A 20,489-nucleotide genomic window follows, 5' to 3' on the forward strand; every position below is an offset into this window, starting at 1 on the left:
GAGAGAAACAGAGTTAACGTTTCAGGTCTGGGACCCTTCATCAGAACTGGAAAAAACTGGAGATGTAACAGATATTAAGCAGGTGCATAGACAGGGGGGGGGGGGGTTAGGAGGGGAGGAAGAAATAGAAAGAACATCCTGTGCTTTTGCAAGAGGCAGGAAAGATAAAATGTTGCAAATGGGAATGGCAAAAATCATACTGCATGAAAAATGGGGGCAGGGATAATTATCTGAAATTGTTAAACTCAACATTGAGTTTGAGTTTAACAATTTCAGATAATTATCCCTTCCCCCATTTTTCATGCAGTATGATTTTTGCCATTCCCATTTGCAACATTTTATCTTTCCTGCCTCTTGCAAAAGTACAGGATGTTCTTTCTATTCCTTCCTCCCCTCCTAACCCCACCCCCCCCTGTCTCTGCGCCTGCTTAATATCTGTTACATCTCCAGCTTTTTCCAGTTCTGATGAAGGGTCCCAGACCTGAAACGTTGACTCTGTTTCTCTCTCCACGGATGCTGCCTGGCCTGCTGAGTATTTCCAGCATTTTCTGTTGTTATTTCAGATTTCCAGCATCCGCAGTATTTTGCTATTAAATCGTAGTGTTGGTTGTATTATAGATGCTGGTACCAACTATTTCAACTGGATGGCAATCAGAAAATGCATTTCTAGATCCAAACGCAGACACAGTTAAGTCGACTGGCACCACGATCCATCATCCAGACTTAATTTATCCACAACACTCAAAGCTAACGGCTTTAGCCAATTCATTCTAAATCCTTTTGACATTTCTCCACCGATCTGAATTTGGACCAAAGCTGCCGCGCAGCACAAATGCACATCTGTGGAGGAACACAGGCCCACCTTCCTCGCTCATCACACGATCGACCCCACGCCAATTGGCAGCAAGAAAGTTGTTAGAACCAAGTTTGGAAAGCAACGCTTTTAAAAAAAAAGGTTGCAATGGCATTTAGTAAAATTTGCATTTTAAGTTTTGTGCACTTGCCTTGAAACATTTAAAGCAACGCTTTATTTTTATTTTTTTAAAAGGTTGCAATGGCATTTAGTAAAATTTGCATTTTAATTTTGTGCACTTGCCTTGAAACTTTTAAAGAAAGCAACGCTTCTTTTTTTTTTTAAATAAAAAGGTTGCAATGCATTTTTAGTAAAATATGCATTTTAATTTTCTTTCTCCCTGCAACAGGCACACTTTCCTTAAAAAAAAAAGAAAAAGTTTGCTGGGAATACTCACAGGCGAGCGATCCAGCTGGGCAGAGGCTCGGGCACTCGGGCCAGTTTGCTGCGGCTGCAGTCCAGCAGCTCACCGAGGCACGAGCAGCGGGGCGGGCAGGCGCCAGGCTGCTCCCGGGCAAAGGCGGCGGGGATCGGGACGGACAGCAGCGCCCAGAGCAGCGCGGCGCTCAACAGCCGCCGGATGATCGCAGACATCTTTTCCCTTTCTTTCTCCCCCCCACCCCCTCCTCCTCCTCCTGTTCCTCTCTCCCCTTAAATGTTTTGTTTTCTTTCTCTCTCTCCCCCGCTCCCCACACCAGACGAGGTTTCCGCACGACTAACTTCAACTTCAAGCAACTCTTTCTCGTCACACCACGGCCGGCGGGGGATGGTCGAAAGAAAAAAAAAGTTGGTAACTCTCGATTGGAAAAAAATCCCTCAGTCTGTATACTCCGTTCGCCTCTCTCGATTTACCACAGGTACAAAACGCGACGATGTGCGATCTGTGTGTGTGTAAAAAAAAATCTCCTGTGGGCTCCAGCCTCCTCCCACCCATCGGCGGGCCCTCATTGGACAGCCTCCCGCCCCACGTGATCAAAAAAACCCAGGTGGGTGCTGGTCTTTGTAGTTTTCGTCACCTGACGAAGGAGCAGCGCTCCCCAAAGCTTGTGATTTCAAATAAAGCTGTTGGACTGTAACCTGGTGTTGTGTGACTTCTTACATTTGTCCACCCCAGTCCAACACCGGCATCTCCACATCATCGTTTTTGTTGTCACCAGAGATGGGCTCGACAACTACCAACTCCCGGCCTGCATGTGCGCGCGTTCGCTCGCTCGCCTGCCTTTTGGACTATTTGCTGCCTGGAGTTTGCAAAAAAGTGCTTATCTGAGGAAGGATGTTCTTACCATGGAAGGTGTGCAGTGAAGATTCACCAGACTGATAACCTGGGATGGCAGGAATGACGTATGAGGAGAGATTGGGTCGATTGGGCTTGTACTCGCTGGAGTTTAGAAGAATGAGAGGGGATCTCATTGAAACTTACAAAATTCTAACAGGACTAGACAGACTAGACGCAGGAAGGATGTTCCTGATGGCGGGGTAGTCCTATACCAGGGGTCACAGTCTAAGGATAAGGGGTAGGCCATTTAGGACAGAGTTGAGGAGGAATTACTTCACCCAGAGAGTGGTGAACCTGTGGAATTCTCTAGAAGGCAGTGGAGGCCAATTCATCTATTGATCTTCTTTATTTTATTTTACATCTATATTATATGTATATAAAAGGATCCGTCTGTCTGTCTATCTGTATGTCTGTCTGTCTGCTATACACTCAAAAGTTATAGAGCGTACCTACACATATGTTATATCAAAAGAAAGCTTATGATTAGGGGAGCCTCATAGGTGTATTTACTTTTTGGTCAGACAAAAATTGTTCGGACAGTATACAAAAAACGTTCAAAAATCCGCTCATTAGCGGTTGACCAATCCTACCGCTCATTAGCGTTGAGTGACGTGATGGTTGACCAATCTTACAGTTTAGTGACCTGATGGTTGACCAATCGGTGCGTCACGGGGGGCGTTTCATTCCGTGTGTGGGCGGGACCTAATCCTGCAGCCTCCCGAAACGTAGCTGCCATTTTTTTTCCACTGCTTTTACTCAACAGCGAGCGGGGCAGCTGTGGCGGCCCGCCGGAGTGGGAGGTGGGTTGGGGTCACTCGGGCCGGGCCTGCCAACCGCTCAGCCCGAGACACAGAGCGGGGGAGCGGCAGCGGCCGGCCGTCAACTGCGCGGCCCTGTAAACTGCAGTTTTACAAAAAAGCCTTGGCAACGCCGGGCCCCCCCAGCAGGTTAAATATATTCAAGAAGGAGTTGGATATATTTCTTACGGCTAACGGGATCAAGGGATATGGGGAGAAGGCAGGGACAGGGTACTGAATTTGGATGATCAGCCATGATCTCATTGAATGGCAGAGCAGGCTCGAGGGGCCGAATGGCCTACTCCTGCTCCTATCTTCTATGTTTCTATATGCTGGACGCACGTGTTGGGAGTTGTAGCGGCTTTGCAATGCCCGAGTGCTGTTTGGTTGGGGTGCTGTTGCAGCGTAATCATGGTTCCTTATGCCTTAACCGTGGTGAATTGCGAGTGCCCTGCAAAGACACAGTGTGATTACATCAAAGCTTTATTTGATTTGTTTGCAACATTGGCGGTTTGGAGTATATTTGCATCCCTAGGAGCCCTCTTCCTCTTGCTTGGTGCTGGAAGGCAGCGGTCGCTTGTGCAACTGTTTTGCCTAGCAAGAGTTAGCACCTTCAGGGGAGGAAATTGGAAATTAAAAGCCAATCAACACAAATTGTTGTGAGAAGGAAACAGTTCGCACCTGTTTGTTTACCAAAGGCAGCAGACATGAGAAATAAAGCAAACACTGGAATATATATCTTCGTCTGTATCCTTACAAGCTGACTAACACAGCTTTTATTGTGAAACATGTACACGATCCACATTTCCATACATAATGCATTTCTGTGGGTTTGCGCTCTGTTACACTTTACATAATGAATGAATAATTAGATGGCTCTCTTGCTACCGTACAAAGGTACTAACTTCTAAAAGTTTCACCAGAATTTTCTCAGACATAGGGATACAATTCTCAGCACAATTATAAACCCTGCCTCACACCTCCCCTAATGGCTCAGTTGGTATTGGAAGCATGTCATTGAGACATACAGACTGTAATATCCAGCTTCTATTCATGGTCTGTGCTGAGTTATCTCAGTAAGGGTGCTATTTTAGCTTCAGTGCTCCTGGGCTAGAGCAATGAAAATCTTCCCACTCCTGATGACTATCCAGTGACCCTGCTGGGAAGTGTGCATGTGCGGATAACAATTGAGGACGGGGTTAGGCTGGGTTGTGATGTCCACCCTCCCCTCCCCCAGTCAAACAGCATAGTAACACTCACCATCTAGGCACACACACGAAGAATTACCACTTTTACAAGGTAAACTGGACTGCCAGTGCAAGAGTCAGTACTTAAGTAGAGGAAGAGATGAGGGACTTCAGTTATGTGCATAGACTGGAGAATCAGGGAGCAGAGAAGGTTGAAGGGGAGATTTCATTGAGGTGTTCAAAATTATGAAGGGTTTTGATAGAGTAAGTAAGGAGAAACTGTTTCTACTGGCAGGCGGGTCGGTAACCAGAGGACACAGATTTAAGGTAGTTGGCAGAAGAACCGGGGGAAAATGAGGAGAAATCTTTTTACGCAGCGAGTTGTTATGATCTGGAATGCACTGCCTGAAAGGGCGGTGGAAGCGGATTCAATATTAACTTTCAAAAGGAATTTGGATATATGGCACAGGAATTATGGGCCGAATGGCCTCCTGATTATGTGAACATCTGGGAAATATAAGCTTGATAGAATGTTATGTTACAAAACTGGAATCAAGCTCTGGCTCATTGGAATGTATGCTGCCAGAAGTGGCTTGCCACTACTGGAATTTTAGCTGTAGAATCCACGCCATTTATATTGCAGGGCAGTTTCTTCAGCAGCTGGATCAACTCTAAAATGCCAGTGCATGCTAGGAAAGGACTGTCTGGGCTAGTAATGCCCAAAGGCAAAACATTCTAGGTCTGTATATTGGCTAAAACGAGATATCATAACAATGATGCTTCCAGGCTTCATTCAATTATGGTTTTAGGGCTGAAAATACCATTTCTAGACACCTGTTGTGATCTACCTTGGCTCAGTGGTAGCACTCCTGACTCTGAGTCAGAAGGTTGTGGGTTCAAGTCCCACTCCAGAGACTTGAGCACAAAAATCTGGGCTAACACTTCAGCGCAGCGCTGAGGGAGTGCTGCACTGTTGGATGTGCCCTCGTTTGGATGAGTCATTAAAGCGAAGGCTTGTCTGCCCTCTCAAGTGGACGTAAAAGATCCCATGGCACTATTTGAAGAAGGGCAGAGGAGTTCTCCCACTGCTCTGCCAACATTTATCCCTCGACCAATACCTAAAATAACAAATGATCTGGTCATTTATCTCTGCTGTTTGTGGGAGCTTGCTGTGTGCAAATTGGCTGCTGTGTCTCCTTACATGACAACAGCAATAACACTTCAAAAGCACTTCATTGGCTGTGAAGCGCTTTGGGATGCCCTAAGCACATGCAAGATGCTATTTGATGCAAGTTCTTTGGTTCTTTCCACATGAACGGTTTAACAACTGCTAAAATTTCAGACAGAGGAATTTCATAAGATTTATTTACTACTCATTTATAGAAATCATGATTAGTTCCATGTACAATGTACATCGTCAAGTGTATCTCAGTAAGGTAAAATGATTGAAACTTATAAAATTCTAACAGGACTAGACAGACTGGATGCAGGAAGGATGTTCCCAATGGCCGGGGAGTCTAGAACCAGGGGTCACAGTCTAAGGATAAGGGGTAGGCCATTTAGGACAGAGATGAGGAGGAATTTCTTCACCCAGAGAGTGGTGAACCTGTGGAATTCTCTACCACAGAAGGCAGTGGAGGCCAATTCATTAAATATATTCAAGAAGGAGTTGGATATATTTATTAAGGCTAAAGGGATCAAGGGATATGGGGAGAAAGCAGGGACAGGGTACTGAGTTTGGATGATCAGCCATGATCTCATTGAATGGCGGAGCAGGCTCGAGGGGCCGAATGGCCTACTCCTGCTCCTATCTTCTATGTTTCTATTTGAATGAATATTTTCCTTTTGTTTGGAAAGTTTAATCTGTTTCCAAAGGCTGTATTACATTTCTCCACAGCTGAGTGTTTCTCCCACATGGCAGTGAACTGCGCTATCATGCAAGTTCTAATAATAAATGTTTTACATTAATATTTGCTACATCTTGTTCTTTTTATTCCAAGTTAAAAGCAGGGTTTATGCGCAGATGATTCTATATGTGCAGGACCCACGCTACTTCCCCGGGGAATATTTTACAGGTTCTAATGAAGGGTCTTACCTGAAATGTTAACCATGCTTTTCCTTTTAGATTGGTTGTGCAACTCCAGCATTTTCTGTTGTTATTTAATATTTTTAATGAGTTAGGCTGACTGGATAATTCATAGGTGACTTATTAATTATAATGGGTTTCCTTTCAATATTTATGATTTCACGTTAGCTGGTTCTTACCTCCAAAAGCAACTGCTACATTCAATTTTTCCTTTTAGTGGGTATTCGGGTAAGAATGAAATGCTGAATACAGCCTCTAGAACACATGATTACTCGTGATTCATTCAGATGTCTAGTTCCATTATTGATCGCTGTTACTATTTTCCCCCAAAATATGATCCAAGTTAAGAGTTGCAGGACTGTGCTCTACAAGTGCCACTCATGCTTTCTATCGTTGTATTTTATAGTTCAGTGAAGCTCAGTCTGTGTACGTGCATTTTATATTCTGCATAGAGAGACCTTCCCTGTGTTGATGGAACAGCAAGTGGTACTGGAAAGATTGTGAGGTTTTTTTTTTAGTGTTATATCTTTAAAATATTTAGGGTCAAAGAGACAAAGAGCTTGAAATTCAAACAGGTTTGTGATAAATAGGGAAAAATGAAATGTGATGGTGAGAACAGGAAGTTTCTGGGACTGAGGGACTTGTAAAAAGTCGATTCAGTCACTGCAGCTGCTGGTGTCAATCGCCTGTGGAAATGTGGAAAATATTTGCCACGGTTATTGCCTACACCTGTGGTATAAAAGCTGCTATGCTATTCAGTGGCTTTGAATCATAAGAACAATGAGGAGGAAAATATAGAGTCATAATTAAAAATTAAGTTCATAAAATAAATCTCATTAAGATCATTTTTTTTAAGGGCTGCCCTAATTCCCCAGTGAATTTATCCAAAAGGTAGCTAAAACGTACCGACAGTTAGGTCCCAGGTTTGATCCCTGATCTGTGCTGAGTTAACTAATCACAACCAGGATGGCCATGAGGGTGTTACTATTGGCCTCTGGGGTTCGGGAGGAAAAATCAGCCTGGGATTCTGTTCCTGATCGCTATCCAGTGACTTCTGCTGGAAGTGCATGTATGTGGACACTAGTTGAGGATCAGATTGGGCTTGGCAGTGATGCCACCCTATCGATGCTTACAGCCATAGCTCTGATGCAAATAAAGGATACTTGAGCAAAGAACTAGGGAATGCCCCATGGAACCATACCCCAGCAAGGAGTCAGTGGCTCTGGTGACGAGGACAAAATTAGTGAAGCGGAAAAGAAATCTAATTATGTTTTAAGAAGTCAGTATACTTTATTTATCTAAAATACACTGAGTTTTTAAGGTTTATGAAGATCATAACTGTATTTCAATAAAATTCTGTAAATATCTGCGTGAAGGCATTTGGATCTTACTCAATCAGGTCTCCATCTCCTAGCATCCTTGTAGATTATTGTATTCTGTCAGCATTCTGCTAATTAGAATGTGGTGACTTCAAAGGATCATACCAATCCTTAGGCAACAAAAAAGATGCCAAATAAGGGCAATGTATCTATCTAAATGTTATTAATCTAAAGAAAAATGACAAAATGAAGCAATACATCAAGGGGTTCAGATGGTGTCAAAATGGAATTGTAACTTGAATGCTTTATCAACATAATGTGAACCTTTCAATGGACTATCATTACTGCCTTAAAGTATATTCCTAAATATTCTCTCCAGTTTTCTCCCCTCAACTGGTTGACAATCTTATCAGAGTTCAGTTCCACAGGGATCAGTCAGTCTCCAGTGCCTTGCCCAAGTGGTAATTATTCTTCGAAGAGCCTTGATAAAGGGTGCTACAGGTTATCTGACCAAGGAAGGCATCACCGCTAAATCCGATCCTATCCCCCACACCCCTAGCTGCCAAGCACATTCACTTTCATTAGGGATCACTGTTTAGCAATCAGGAGTGAGAACATGATTTTGCTTTCCCCGATCTTGAGTTACAGTAGCTAATTGTACCACCCCTGTTACTGTCCCTGCAAACTCACCACAGACTCGGGATAGACACTTAACACTTCCTGTTCTTCATCTCTGAGTCATTGAGATCCCAAATCGCTTCCACCTTGGCCAAAGACCTACAATGGTAGACGCCTGGAATAATAACCTTCCAAACAATTGTGCTAGTTGTTAAAGTTTAAAAATAAACTTTTTTCCCCCTTCTGTTGGAGAGGAGGCGGAGGTGACGGAGATAAAGCAACTCACTGTTTAGCTACTTTTACATTGGATTGAATAAGCTGGCAGGAGTGTTTGTTCCCAACTCGAGGGTGCTGCATAGCCAGCAGCAGCTCCAGAATAATCCTGATGGATTCACTGAGGTCGGTGGCCTGAAAGATCAAATCAATCAAATCAAATCAACTTTTATTGTCAAGTGCAGTACAACGAAATGTAGGCTTGTGGCTCCCGAGAGTGTACAATTTGGATTAGGACACTTAAACATTTCAACATACATTTGTACATATATATTAGCATAAATATGACCATAATAAAGTGCATTGGCAGATGTGCAGGCTTTAGTGTTTATTTGTGGAGTTCAGTAGGATGACAGCCCTGGGAAAGAAGCTGTTCCTAAATCTGGTCGTACGGGTGCGAATGCATCTGTAGCGTCTTCCAGATGGTAGGAGGGCGAACAGACTGTGGCTGGGGTGGGTAGGGTCTTTGATGATGGACCGTGCCCTCTGTAGGCAGCGTTTCTGATATATATGTTCTATGGTCGGTAGCCGGGTGCCGGTAATGCGTTGGGCAGTTTTGACTACCCGCTGCAGGGCTTTCCGGTCATGGGAGCTACAGCTGCCGTACCATACCGTGATACAGTTTGTCAGGATGCTCTCTATAGTGCAGCGGTAGAAGTTAGAGAGGATCGGGGGTGACAGATTACATCCCTTCAGCCTCCTCAAGAAATATAGGCGCTGCTGGGCCTTCTTCACCAGAGAGGAGGTGTTGAGGGACCAGGAGAGGTCTTCCGTGATGTGGACTCCGAGGAACTTAAAGCTGGCCACCCTTTCCACCTCCGCCCCATTGATGTGGATGGGGGTGTGACTTCCGCCTTTGGACTTCCTGAAGTCCACGATTATTTCCTTTGTTTTCTTGGTGTTAAGGGCCAGGTTGTTGTCGGCGCACCACTTCACGAGATGCTGGACCTCCTCCCTGTAGGCTGACTCATCGTTGTTGGTGATCTGGCCTACTACCGTGGTGTCATCTGCGAACTTGATGATGGTGTTGGAACCATTAACAGCCACACAGTCGTGGGTGAAGAGGGAGTAAAGGAGGGGGCTCAGCACACATCCTTGTGGGGCCCCTGTGTTCAGGGTCGGGGGGAGGAGGTGTGGTTACCTAATTTGACAGACTGGGGTCTGTTTGTTAGGAAGTCAAGGGTCCAGTTGCAGAGGGAAGTGTTCAGGCCAAGAGTTTGGAGTTTGGTGGCCAGCTTGTTGGGGACGATAGTGTTGAATGCTGAGCTGTAGTCTATAAACAACATTCTGATGTAGGTCTCCTTACCATCTAGGTGATTCAGTGCCGAGTGTAGAGCAGTTGTGATTGCATCCTCCGTTGATCTGTTTGCCCGATAGGCAAACTGGTGTTGGTCAAGGGAGGCAGGAACACTGGCTTTGATGTGGGCTAAGACCAGTCTCTCGAAACACTTCATTATGATGGGTGTGAGTGCGACAGGTCGATAGTCGTTCAGACACGTCACAGCCGCTTGTTTAGGCACAGGAATGATGGTGGCGGTCTTGAAGCATGTAGGGACTACTGCCTGGGCCAATGACAGGTTGAAGATGGCGGTGAAGACATCAGCCAGCTGATCAGCACATTACTTGAGTACCCGTCCAGGGATGCTATCCGGTCCAGTAGCCTTTCGTGTGTTCACTCTGCGTAGAGCGCCCCTTACGTCGGAGGTCGACAGAGTGAGCACCTGGTCTTCCGGGGGTGGCAAGGCTTTGGTAGCCGGCTCCTTGTTGTCCCTGTCGAAGCGAGCATAGAAGTTGTTAAGCTCCTCCGGAAGGGAGGCGTCGCTGACCGGGGGACTGGTGTTTTTGCCCTTGTAGTCAGTGATCGACTGGATGCCTTGCCACATGCGCCGGGGGTCCGAGTTGTTGTGGAAGTGATCCTCTATCCGCAGTGTCTGTTTCCATTTGGCAGTCCTGATACCCTTTTTTAGGTTGGTCCTAGCTGCTCTGTAAGCCGCCGCGTCGCCAGATTTAAATGCTGCGTCGCGTGCTTTCAACAGTGAGCGGACCTCTCCGTTCATCCAGGGTTTCTGGTTGGGGTATGACCTGATATTTTTGTGGGTCGTGCAGGAAACTTTGGTTTATCCGGAGGTTAACTGTCCGGAATGCTCGATCCACCGGCAAAATTCAGGAGTCAATTCAGTAAGTTTTTTTTTCTTTTCGTTGCTTTTTTTTCACCAGTCAGGCTCTGCAAGGTCTAGCTAAAGCTGTTGCTTAGCTACAGAGACGCTTGCAAGCTACGGCCGACTGTTTAGAAGCTGTCAGGGTTTGTTGCTAGATACGGAGCTCAAAAGCTCCGTGTGTTTTAACATTAGCGCTGGTTTGTCTGGCAGTTTTGATGGGACGGCAACAGCTCGGTCCCGTCGGTGCCGGATAGCACAAAGTTTCCTGTAATATAAAAGTGGCCTCTTTCTGGGACACTGGCATCCTTGAGTCAGCTTCTGGTGACTACAGTACTAAAACTGACCCCCTTATGGCATAGGCCCATGAAAAGCAGGAATGCCATTGAAACAAGGGACTTTCGATATATGCTTTTAACTAAGTGCTCAATATGTAGTTTGAAAAGATTTGGGGAGGAAAAGCTCAGATGCTGATAGCTTTTCAGCTTGATGTAAATGTTTGTGTTTACTTCTCATCAATGTTGGATGATTTCCACTGATTTTTCTGTCAACACTGGGTGATTTTTTGTAAGTATTTCTCATTTACAGTATGGATGAGACGTTAAACAGAGGCGTCTGCTCTCTCAGGTGGACATAAAAATCCCATTGCACTATTTCGAAAAAGAGCAGGGGAGTTATCCCCGGTGTCCAGCCAATATTTATCCCTCAATCAATATCACTAAAACTGATTATCTGGTCATTATCACATTGCTGTTTGTGGGAGCTTGCTGTGCACAAATTGGCTGTCGTGTTTCCTACATTACAACAGTGACTACACTTCCAAAAGTACTTAATTGGCTGTAAAGTGCTTTGGGATGTCCAGTGGTTGTAAAGGGGGCTTTATAAATGCAAGTCTTTCTTTCTTGGGCATAAAATTTATGTTATTTTTCTCATGATTAAGTTAGAACAATACGTCTTCAAATGAAATTTTGTTTACACTGATTGCGCAAGAAGACCTTGAGAAGCCTCAATAGCCCGAAAACTTGGATTGTAAATGCTGTACATGATAGATCTCTATATATTTTTTAATATATCCAGTGACCTTTTTTTAAAGAGAGCAGGAATCCAAGATTCTTTGTTTTATTCCCAGCACCAACTAAAGACAAAAAAAAGTACGGGAATATACCTCTGGAATTTTATTGACAAAAGACCAATTAACTGGATATTTGCAAATGTACCATATCATTATGGTAAATTGTTTCACTTTACAATATCCCTAAAACCTGATGCTCATTTACAGAAGTTCCTGTTATCATTCATTATGCTTCCATGTGCCTTTGAAGGAAACAGTAAAGTGTACTTAAGTAATTTCCTACTAATTCTGTTCCTTTTCTGGTGTGTTACGAACACATACTGGATGTCCCAAGGTACATGTAGAGGTTCTCTCATTGGTAACAATTATGCTTGACTTTATGTGATCCCAGACTGAAACCATGGCAACTAAATTATGCATAATTTGAATGCTGTGATTGCAAACAGCAGAACCACATGAACTTTCAGTGCACGTCCTGCCTAGGGCAAAGAATGTTTAAATTCTGTTAATTTCAGCCGAAATGCAAAAGAGTGGTTTTTTTCAAATTAAAAGAAAATAAACGTACAACCTAAGGCATTTCCAGTTTCAAACATATCTTCAAGATACGCCACACGTGTTCTCACCACGAAACATCGGGTATTTGAGGACAGCGGTAATTACAGAATCAACATCCATAAAGGCTAGGCTGTGAAGATAAGCTTATTTATAACAACAAAGGCATTGCTTGAATGGATGTGGTCAATAAAAATGTGCTGTTAATTATCTTCATGTTGCAGCATGCATCTCAGTCTTTGGATTGGTGAAGGTAGTGTGCATGGACAACAACAACATTGCTTTGAATATACGAAGAGAATAAACATCAAAGTCTTCATTCCAAGAATGCTTTTTTTGAATGGTTAGATATTGCAGAGCATTCTGTTATCCCCTTGACATTGCCAAGTTGCTTCTACTTGAAGTAGTTCTGCCCCCTCTCCATTTTGGAGTGGATTTCAGCGTATGTGCAGTTGTTCAAACGTCACAATTGTGAATTTTATTTGTGGCTGAAGGCCCACTAACCTCTGCCCTCATTGGCCGAGGAAAGTCTCTACTGACCAGCGTTGGGGATATTGAACCGGTGGTCTGTACAGGTGGGGAGAACCCTCCACCATAAAAATTGGTAGCCAGCGACAAGTGCCAGATACTGCATACATTCGCCAGATACTGCATACATTCGCATCCACTCCTCTAGTACTCCAAGGAAAAGCCTCAGCAAATCACATTCCGAGGTCTTCCTTCCCTCCTCAGGAGCAGTAGCACCTGCTCATTTATATTACAGCATAGGTTTTGAAGCTGGAGTCACCAGACCCCAAGTACAGGCAAGAGGACCCTCAGGGTCCCCAAAGTCATCTCTTCATCTGCTGACAGATTTCTGAATTTTTCTGTATTGTTGACTTACTAGCGCATTATTTCTGTTGCTACATATGAATAAAATACATTTTCTGCAATGTTAGCCTTATTTTCCTTTGGATGGCTGACACACGTGGCCCCGATTTTAACTTCAGGTGGATTCCCCACTCAGGCCTGAGTTAAAATTAGTCGGGCCTCAATTATGTCATCAGGCCACAACATGCATATGTAAAGGACCCTGTTGGCTCCAGGCGCGTGTCCTTGCCGCCTGCTCAGGAGAGCAGGTTAAAATTGGAGATGTTGCGATCATGGTGGCTTTCGGACTGGTAAGAACCAGGGAGATTTTAACTGCCCACCCACCAGGTTTCTGCTGAGCGAGTAGGGTTAAAATCGCTCCCACATTTCAAAAGTTAAGGCGGGGGCGGGGCTCTCTAGGAGAATGTTAATATTTGCAGGAGGTCCCCCACACACAAGTCACTATTACAGTTCAATTGCAGAAGTTGGGACTGCAATAAACAACAAATTCTAATTAAATAGGGACAGGGTTTTCACATCTGAACTTTCTGTTCCTGGCTCTCAGTGAATCGTTCTTCCCTTGGTTGCATTTCAGAGGTCACATTGATTCTTAAATTGGTTGAAATCTTGGCCTCGATATTAACACCACCCCCACCACATGACAGGCAGGATAGGGCGAGGGGGGTGGTTAAAGACTTAAATACAGGGAACACATCCCCAACACACCCACCCATCGCCTGTTTTACAGAGGCGTTTGAGTGTCCCGCCGTGAAGAGGCGGGAGATTTCATTAACATATTTGAATTGGGCTTCCACAGTGCCCGCGGGAGCCCGAATTAAAATTCACTGCTGTTGCACAGGTTTTCCTCGGGGGGTCGGATACCCGGCAGCGAAAGGGAGTCGGGAGCTGCTGGTTCCACAAATTAAGTGTCTTTTCCAGCACTTCTTGTGGAGCAGGAGTGCTCCTCCCCTGGCACTTCATGGAATCCTTCGCCCTCCCCCTTGCCGATCGCGACCTCTCGGCCACCCACTCCAATTGCCGGGGACTGTCCCTTAGGGTCTCTGGCTGCCGCCTCCTGCTGCTGCTTTTTTCTCCCGGCCGCCGGGTGGGAAACGGAACAAAAAAATGATAATGCAATCCTGCCGTTAAGTTCGGCAGGTTCTCCACGTCCCCGGCCGTGCCGGGTTCTTTAGCCATTTTTGGACTGGCCCACACCCTGCTTCCCCCTAAGTATCGGGGATGTAGTGTATGTACCTTTAAGAGAGAACTACTTTTACAGCTCCTGTATACTGTAGTACCGGCAGTGACCACACCTGTACATAAGCCTTGAGCATGCCTCTGTACCCCAGTCTTGAGACTACCCTCCTCCAGTAAACACCTGTTGATTGTTAAGTTACAGCATCCGTGTGGTTATTGAAAAACATCATACTCTCAGAATCACGGATCTAACAGTGGCGACAAGTGTCGATTCGAATCTACCTGCAACTCTGCATTTCCCTTTGAGGATTCGCTCCGGGAGGGCGGTGGAAGAAAGTCGAGGCCAGAAATACGGGCGTCGACCACGAGCAACCGCCCAGTCGTCCGGCAGAGAGCGAACATCGCAGGGGAAGCTGTGGAGAGCCGGGCTTGGTTCCCCAGCCACGACGATCAGCAATAGACTGACGACAGGTACAGCGCAGACCCTTCCCGGACAGCGGCGGCTGGAGCCGACCGACGGCGGAGAGAAAGCCGAGCAGCGTCGACGGGGTAAGACAGAGGGTGAAGCGCACAGGGCGCAGCCGGGGGTTGAAAACCGAGCGGCGTCGAGGAAAAACAAAACAGAGAGAGAGAGAGGGTAAAGCAACAGCCGGGTTCAGGACCGAGCGGCGGAAACGGGAAAGGCGCACAAAAAAACAAAAAAAAGAACGCGCAGAGCACAGCCAGTGCTCAAGGGCTGAACAGTGTCCGCGGGGAGAAGAAGGGAGAGCGCGGGAGACGCCATTGAGCCACGGAGAAGAAGGAAGAGCACGGGAGACGCCATTTTAGAAGCCGCAGCAGAGAAGAAGGGCGAGCGCGGGAAGGAAGGAAAGCGCGGGAGATGCCATTTTGTGCCAGCGGAGAAGAAGGGGAAGCGCGGGAGACGCCATTTTTGACAGTTAAATCACACCCAGGGATGCCGAAGAGTGGCAGTATCTCTATGTTTGACAATGAAGTCGAAGATTGGGCGACATGTGGAACGTATTGAAGTGTACTGCAGGGCAAATGAAGTGCCAGATGCTAGGAAAGCACTGGTTTTGTTAAATTCCATGGGTGCAAAAACTTATGGGTTACTGCAAAACCTAATAACCCCAGAGAAGCCGGTGAACAAGAATTTCGAAAGCATAGTAGAAATCCTACAGGACCACTTAAACCCCACAACGCTGCTGATAGCAGAACGATTTAAGTTCCATAAAAGGAACCAACACAAAGACGAAAGCAATGCTGAGTACCTAACGGAACTGCGCAAGCTATCGAAACACTGCCAGTTTGGAGCAGGACTAGCAGATACGTTAAGGGACAAGTTTGTGTGTGGGCTGCAAAGTGAAGGAACCCAGAAACGGCTTCTATCAGAAAAGGATCTTACGCTGGACAAGGCTTTCAGTATGGCAGTATCACACGAAGCAGCCGCAAGGGGCGCTGCAGAGATACAACAGAGACCGCAAGAATATGGCACCAATGAAATGTCCTATGGAACAGGGAAGTGCTATCGCTGCGGCAGAACAACACATGACCAGAAGGATTGTTGGTTCAAGGACCAAGTGTGCAGACAGTGTGGAAAAGCAGGACACATAGCAAGAGTCTGCAGGTCTGGGAAGAAAACCAACAGTAAGAAATCTCCACAGGAGAAGTACAAAAAGGTACACCAGGTGATGAACGGTAGTTCAGACGAACAGAAAAGTGACACAGACTCCGGAAGCAAGGAGCTGGGTTGTCTGAAACTACATAAGGTAACCAAAATGGAGGATCACCAGACTATCTGGGTTACACTCAAGATAGACGGAATCCAAATGAAAATGGAATTGGACACAGGATCAGCCCTAACAATCATAAACCAAAGGGACTACAAGCGGCTATTTTCACATATACCCTTGAAAGCTACAGAGATTGTCTTGAAGACGTACACGGGGCAAAAAGTCTACCCCAAAGGAAAAATAAGGGTGAAAGTGATATATAAAGGCCAGGAAATACCTAAAATGGATATATATGTATTGCCAGATGGAGGACCACCACTGCTAGAACGTGAATGGATCCGGAAGATACAATTAGATTGGCATTCCATACAGGCACTGAAGGTTGAGGCCAAAAAGGATGATGACGTCACACCTGGACGACTATCAAAAATGCGAACTGACGCAAAAGAAGTGTTCCAGGAGGGACTCGGAACACTAAAAGGCATAACAGCAATGATTAAAATAGAGGAAAATGCAAGCCCAAAGTTTCTTAAGGCCAGACCAGTGCCTTATGCGATCAGACCAGCTGTCGAAGCAGAGCTGGAAGGGTTGGAACGTTCAGGAGTACTGTCCAAAGTAGACTGGAGCGAGTGGGCTACACCCATCATTCCTGTAATGAAGAGGTCGTTGAGTAATACGCCTGGGGAACCAAAGAAGGTCCGCATCCGTGGGGATTTTAAGGTGACAGTGAACCCAGTCCTTCACACGGTACAATATCCGCTTCCACGAATTGAGGATGTTTTCCCTCGCTATCTGGAGGTAAACGCTTCACCAAAATTGATCTAGCCCAGGCGTACTTGCAAATGGAGGTAGAAGAAGCCTCGAAACAATACCTTACGATTAACACTCATAAAGGTCTTTATCAATACAACCGGCTGGTGTTCGGGGTAGCATCGGCTCCGGCTATTTGGCAAAGGGCGATGGATCAAGTCCTGCAAGGGATTCCAGGGACCCAGTGTTATTTGGACGACATCCTGGTCACGGGCGAAAATGACAGTGATCACCTCGCCAACTTGGAGAAGGTGCTCACCAGATTAAAGGAATATGGGCTATCAGCTAATCGCCACAAGTGCGAGTTTTTCCAGAAGCAGATCTCGTATTGTGGCCACGTCATCGATGAAGAGGGGTTACATAAGTCCCCTGAAAAGATTGAGGCAGTAGTCAAGGCCCTAGCACCGGAAAATGTGTCACAACTGAGGTCGTTCCTCGGGCTGGTAAACTACTACCATAAGTTCTTACCAAATTTGTCCACGGTATTACACCCACTGAACACCCTACTGCAAACAGGGGTACCATGGAAGTGGAATGACGAACGTAGACGAGCTTTCCAGAAGTGTAAAGAATTGATCACATCAAAAGAGGTGTTGGCCCATTTCAACCCAGCACTACCAATTCGTTTGGCATGTGATGCATCACCCTATGGTATTGGAGCGGTGCTGTCGCACAAATTCCCAGACGGGGTGGAGAGGCCAGTAGCCTTTGCGTCTCGGTCACTAACCTCAGCCGAGCGCAACTACGCCCAGATTGACAGGGAGGCCCTCAGCCTAGTATGGGGAGTAAAAAAATTCAACCACTATCTGCATGGGCAAAAGTTCACCTTGCTGACTGACCACCAACCACTTGTCTCCATCTTTAGTCCTAAGAAGGGCGTTCCAGTGATGACTGCACAACGGTTACAAAGATGGTCCCTGTTTCTAGGGGCAAATCAATATGAAATAGAATATAAAGGCACAAAACAGCATGGAAATGCTGATGGGCTATCGCGCCTGCCACTGCCTACTGTGGAGGAAGCACCAGCAGTGGACCCTATCGAGATATTTTATTCGTCAATAATTGAACGATTGCCAGTAACGAACGCGGATATAGAGAAGGAGACCCGCAATGATCCGACGCTGTCTCGGGTATATGATTTGACGGTGAGAGGATGGCCAACACATGGCGACTCACTGTTGCCAGCATTCTCATCCAGAAGAGAACAGCTGTCAGTATGCCAGGGGACAGTGATGTGTGGATCCAGAGTGGTGATTCTACCCAAGTTAAGGGAGAGAGTGCTAAATGAGCTACATGAAGGTCATCTGGAGGGAGTGAAAATGAAAAGCCTTGCTAGGGCTTATGTGTGGTGGTCAGGAATCGATCAACAAATTGAAGACCAAACCAAGAGCTGCTCAGGATGCCAGAAGGGCCAAAATGCACCACCACATGCCCCTCTACACCCATGGGAGTGGCCCTCCTCTCCATGGCAACGGGTGCATATTGATTTTGCTGGTCCATTCATGGGCTCAATGTTCTTAATAGCAGTGGATGCTCATTCGAAGTGGCCTGAGGTGATAAAAATGTCCTCAACCACTACAGAGAAAACGATTGCATTCCTACGGACCATATTTGCCAGAAATGGCTTGCCAGAGCCGATTTGCTCTGATAATGGACCACAGTTTGTGTCCGAAGAGTTTCGAAAATTTATGCGAAGGAATGGGGTAAGGCATTACACATCCGCCCCGTATCATCCAGCCACAAATGGATTGGCTGAGAGGTTCGTACAAACCTTTAAGAAGGCGATAAAGGCCATGTGCGACGATGAAATTCCACTACAGCATAAGGTGGATAATTTCTTATTAGCCTACCGAAACGTGACACATGCAGTTACCAACCAGACCCTGGCCATGATGTTCTTTAACCGAAGGTTGCGATCTCGTCTGGACTTGCTTAAACCAAATGTGCGAAGAAATGTTGAGGATAAACAATTCCAGCACATCAATGAGAAACCGACAAGGAGCTTCAATGTAGGACAACCAGTCTTGGCCCGTGACTACCGAACAGAGAAATGGCAACCTGGAACGATATGCACACGGCAGGGGCCATTAATGTACACAGTGGATGTCGGGGAGAACATTGTGAGACACCACGTTGATCAGATCTTAGCGTCACAGGAACGAGTCAACCCCATGTCTTGCGTACCTGGGGATGAACCCGACATACCGGTAGCATCTACCTCTGAACCAGTAGCAGTGGAACCCGATGAACTAACCGATAAAAAGGGGCCAGAATCACCTCTGCACCAAGAACAAGAACCTCAGGAAAGGCGCTATCCCGAAAGGATCAGGAAGCCGCCCCAAAGACTGAATCTATAAATGGACTATTGTTGTTTAATGTACATGTTAAAGTGTTAATTGTTATTTGAATATTATGGGTACTACTAATCTAAAAGGGGAGGAATTGTAGTGTATGTACCTTTTAAGAGAGAACTACTTTTACAGCTCCTGTATACTGTAGTACCGGCAGTGACCACACCTGTATATAAGCCTTGAGCATGCCTCTGTACCCCAGTCTTGAGACTACCCTCCTCCAGTAAACACCTGTTGATTGTTAAGTTACAGCATCCGTGTGGTTATTGAAAAACATCATACTCTCAGAATCACGGATCTAACAGGGGAACTTATCTCTGAAGTTCAGAATATTTAAGCCAATTGATACGCACCAAATCAGTGTCAGTGTTCTTTCATCCCCTCCCCCCTTTCCCAGCCTCTGCACTTGCTTAAAAATCTGTTCCATTTCCTGCTTTTTTCTAGTTCTGACGAAAGGTCATTGACCTGAAACGTTAGCTCTGTTTCTCTCTTCACAGATGCTGCCTGACCTGCTGAGTTTCTCCAGCATTTTCTGTTTTTTATTTCAGTTTTCCAGCATCTGCAGAATTTTCTTTTGGTATCAGTGTAAATCAAACTCGTGCCAGGGACTGATTTGAAGATAGTCCTGTTTCATACATATACCAATGAAACTTGGTATTGACCCTGACACCAAATCACTTTTCCTTTTCATATCCACTGTAGATATCTGTAGCTGGCCACTGTCAGGTTGTGCCTTGCTTTATTTTCAGCAAAATATTTAAATAAAATAAGCTCTAGTTGTCCTAAGTAAGTGTGCATGCACATGGGCTGATAAATGAAAAATGAAGAGTTCATCAGTGGTGTTCTCACACCCAGACCATCCAGTAAAACTGAGGCAGTTTCACTCAGTCTACCCTTGCCGATTGATATGCTTATTCTAAAAATGTAACTGGGTATCAGTATAATCATGGAATTTAAGTACTGATTTTCTCAGTCTATGTTATCAGGAGGGACCCTTGCCTGCACAGTATCAATGATTTTACATCTATTAAAATTAATTGACAGAACATTGTGAACAGTGTAACTGGGACGGTGTGCATTTGTAAAATCAACCCTATAATGTCATTTTTTTTTAAAAAGGCAGCAAATTGAATAACTAGAATAATGAAATTCCTGTGATTTCAGTGCATTACTGTGGGTGGTACAAAGGAGAGATCAAGCGATTCTCTACAGGGAAGGAGAGAAAACTTTCAGGAAAATCATTTGTGCACTGCTCACATGATCCTCCTGCCAGTTGGTTCAGGTTAACATTGATGGAGATCTGGGAGTGGACCACCCACCTGACCTCCTGGCTGTAGTGATGCCTGACTGAAGTATACCA

At 45.5% G+C, this 20,489-nt stretch overlaps 1 protein-coding gene and 1 long non-coding RNA gene across 7 annotated transcripts in view; one reads left to right on the forward strand and one right to left on the reverse strand.

Annotated features, from left to right (window-relative positions):
- lrig3 (leucine-rich repeats and immunoglobulin-like domains 3) overlaps positions 1 to 1,447 on the reverse strand; it is a 60,254-nt gene extending 58,807 nt beyond the window's left edge. For all 4 annotated transcript variants that reach the window (XM_086009411.1, XM_086009414.1, XM_086009410.1 and 1 more), the window contains exon 1: positions 1,251 to 1,447. In XM_086009411.1, coding sequence (XP_085865537.1) covers positions 1,251 to 1,447 — 197 coding nt within the window. The remainder of the gene's footprint in view (positions 1 to 1,250) is intronic.
- Positions 1,448 to 1,621: 174 nt separating this feature from the next.
- Positions 1,622 to 20,489, forward strand: part of LOC147106365 (uncharacterized) — a 75,489-nt gene continuing 56,621 nt past the window's right edge. For all 3 annotated transcript variants that reach the window (XR_015081436.1, XR_015081435.1, XR_015081437.1), the window contains exon 1: positions 1,622 to 1,710. This is a non-coding gene — a long non-coding RNA (uncharacterized LOC147106365). The remainder of the gene's footprint in view (positions 1,711 to 20,489) is intronic.

The sequence above is a fragment of the Somniosus microcephalus genome, chromosome 16 (assembly GCF_052327205.1).
Source record: "Somniosus microcephalus isolate GS21.2 chromosome 16, FLI_Smic_1.0, whole genome shotgun sequence".
NCBI lineage: Eukaryota > Metazoa > Chordata > Chondrichthyes > Squaliformes > Somniosidae > Somniosus > Somniosus microcephalus.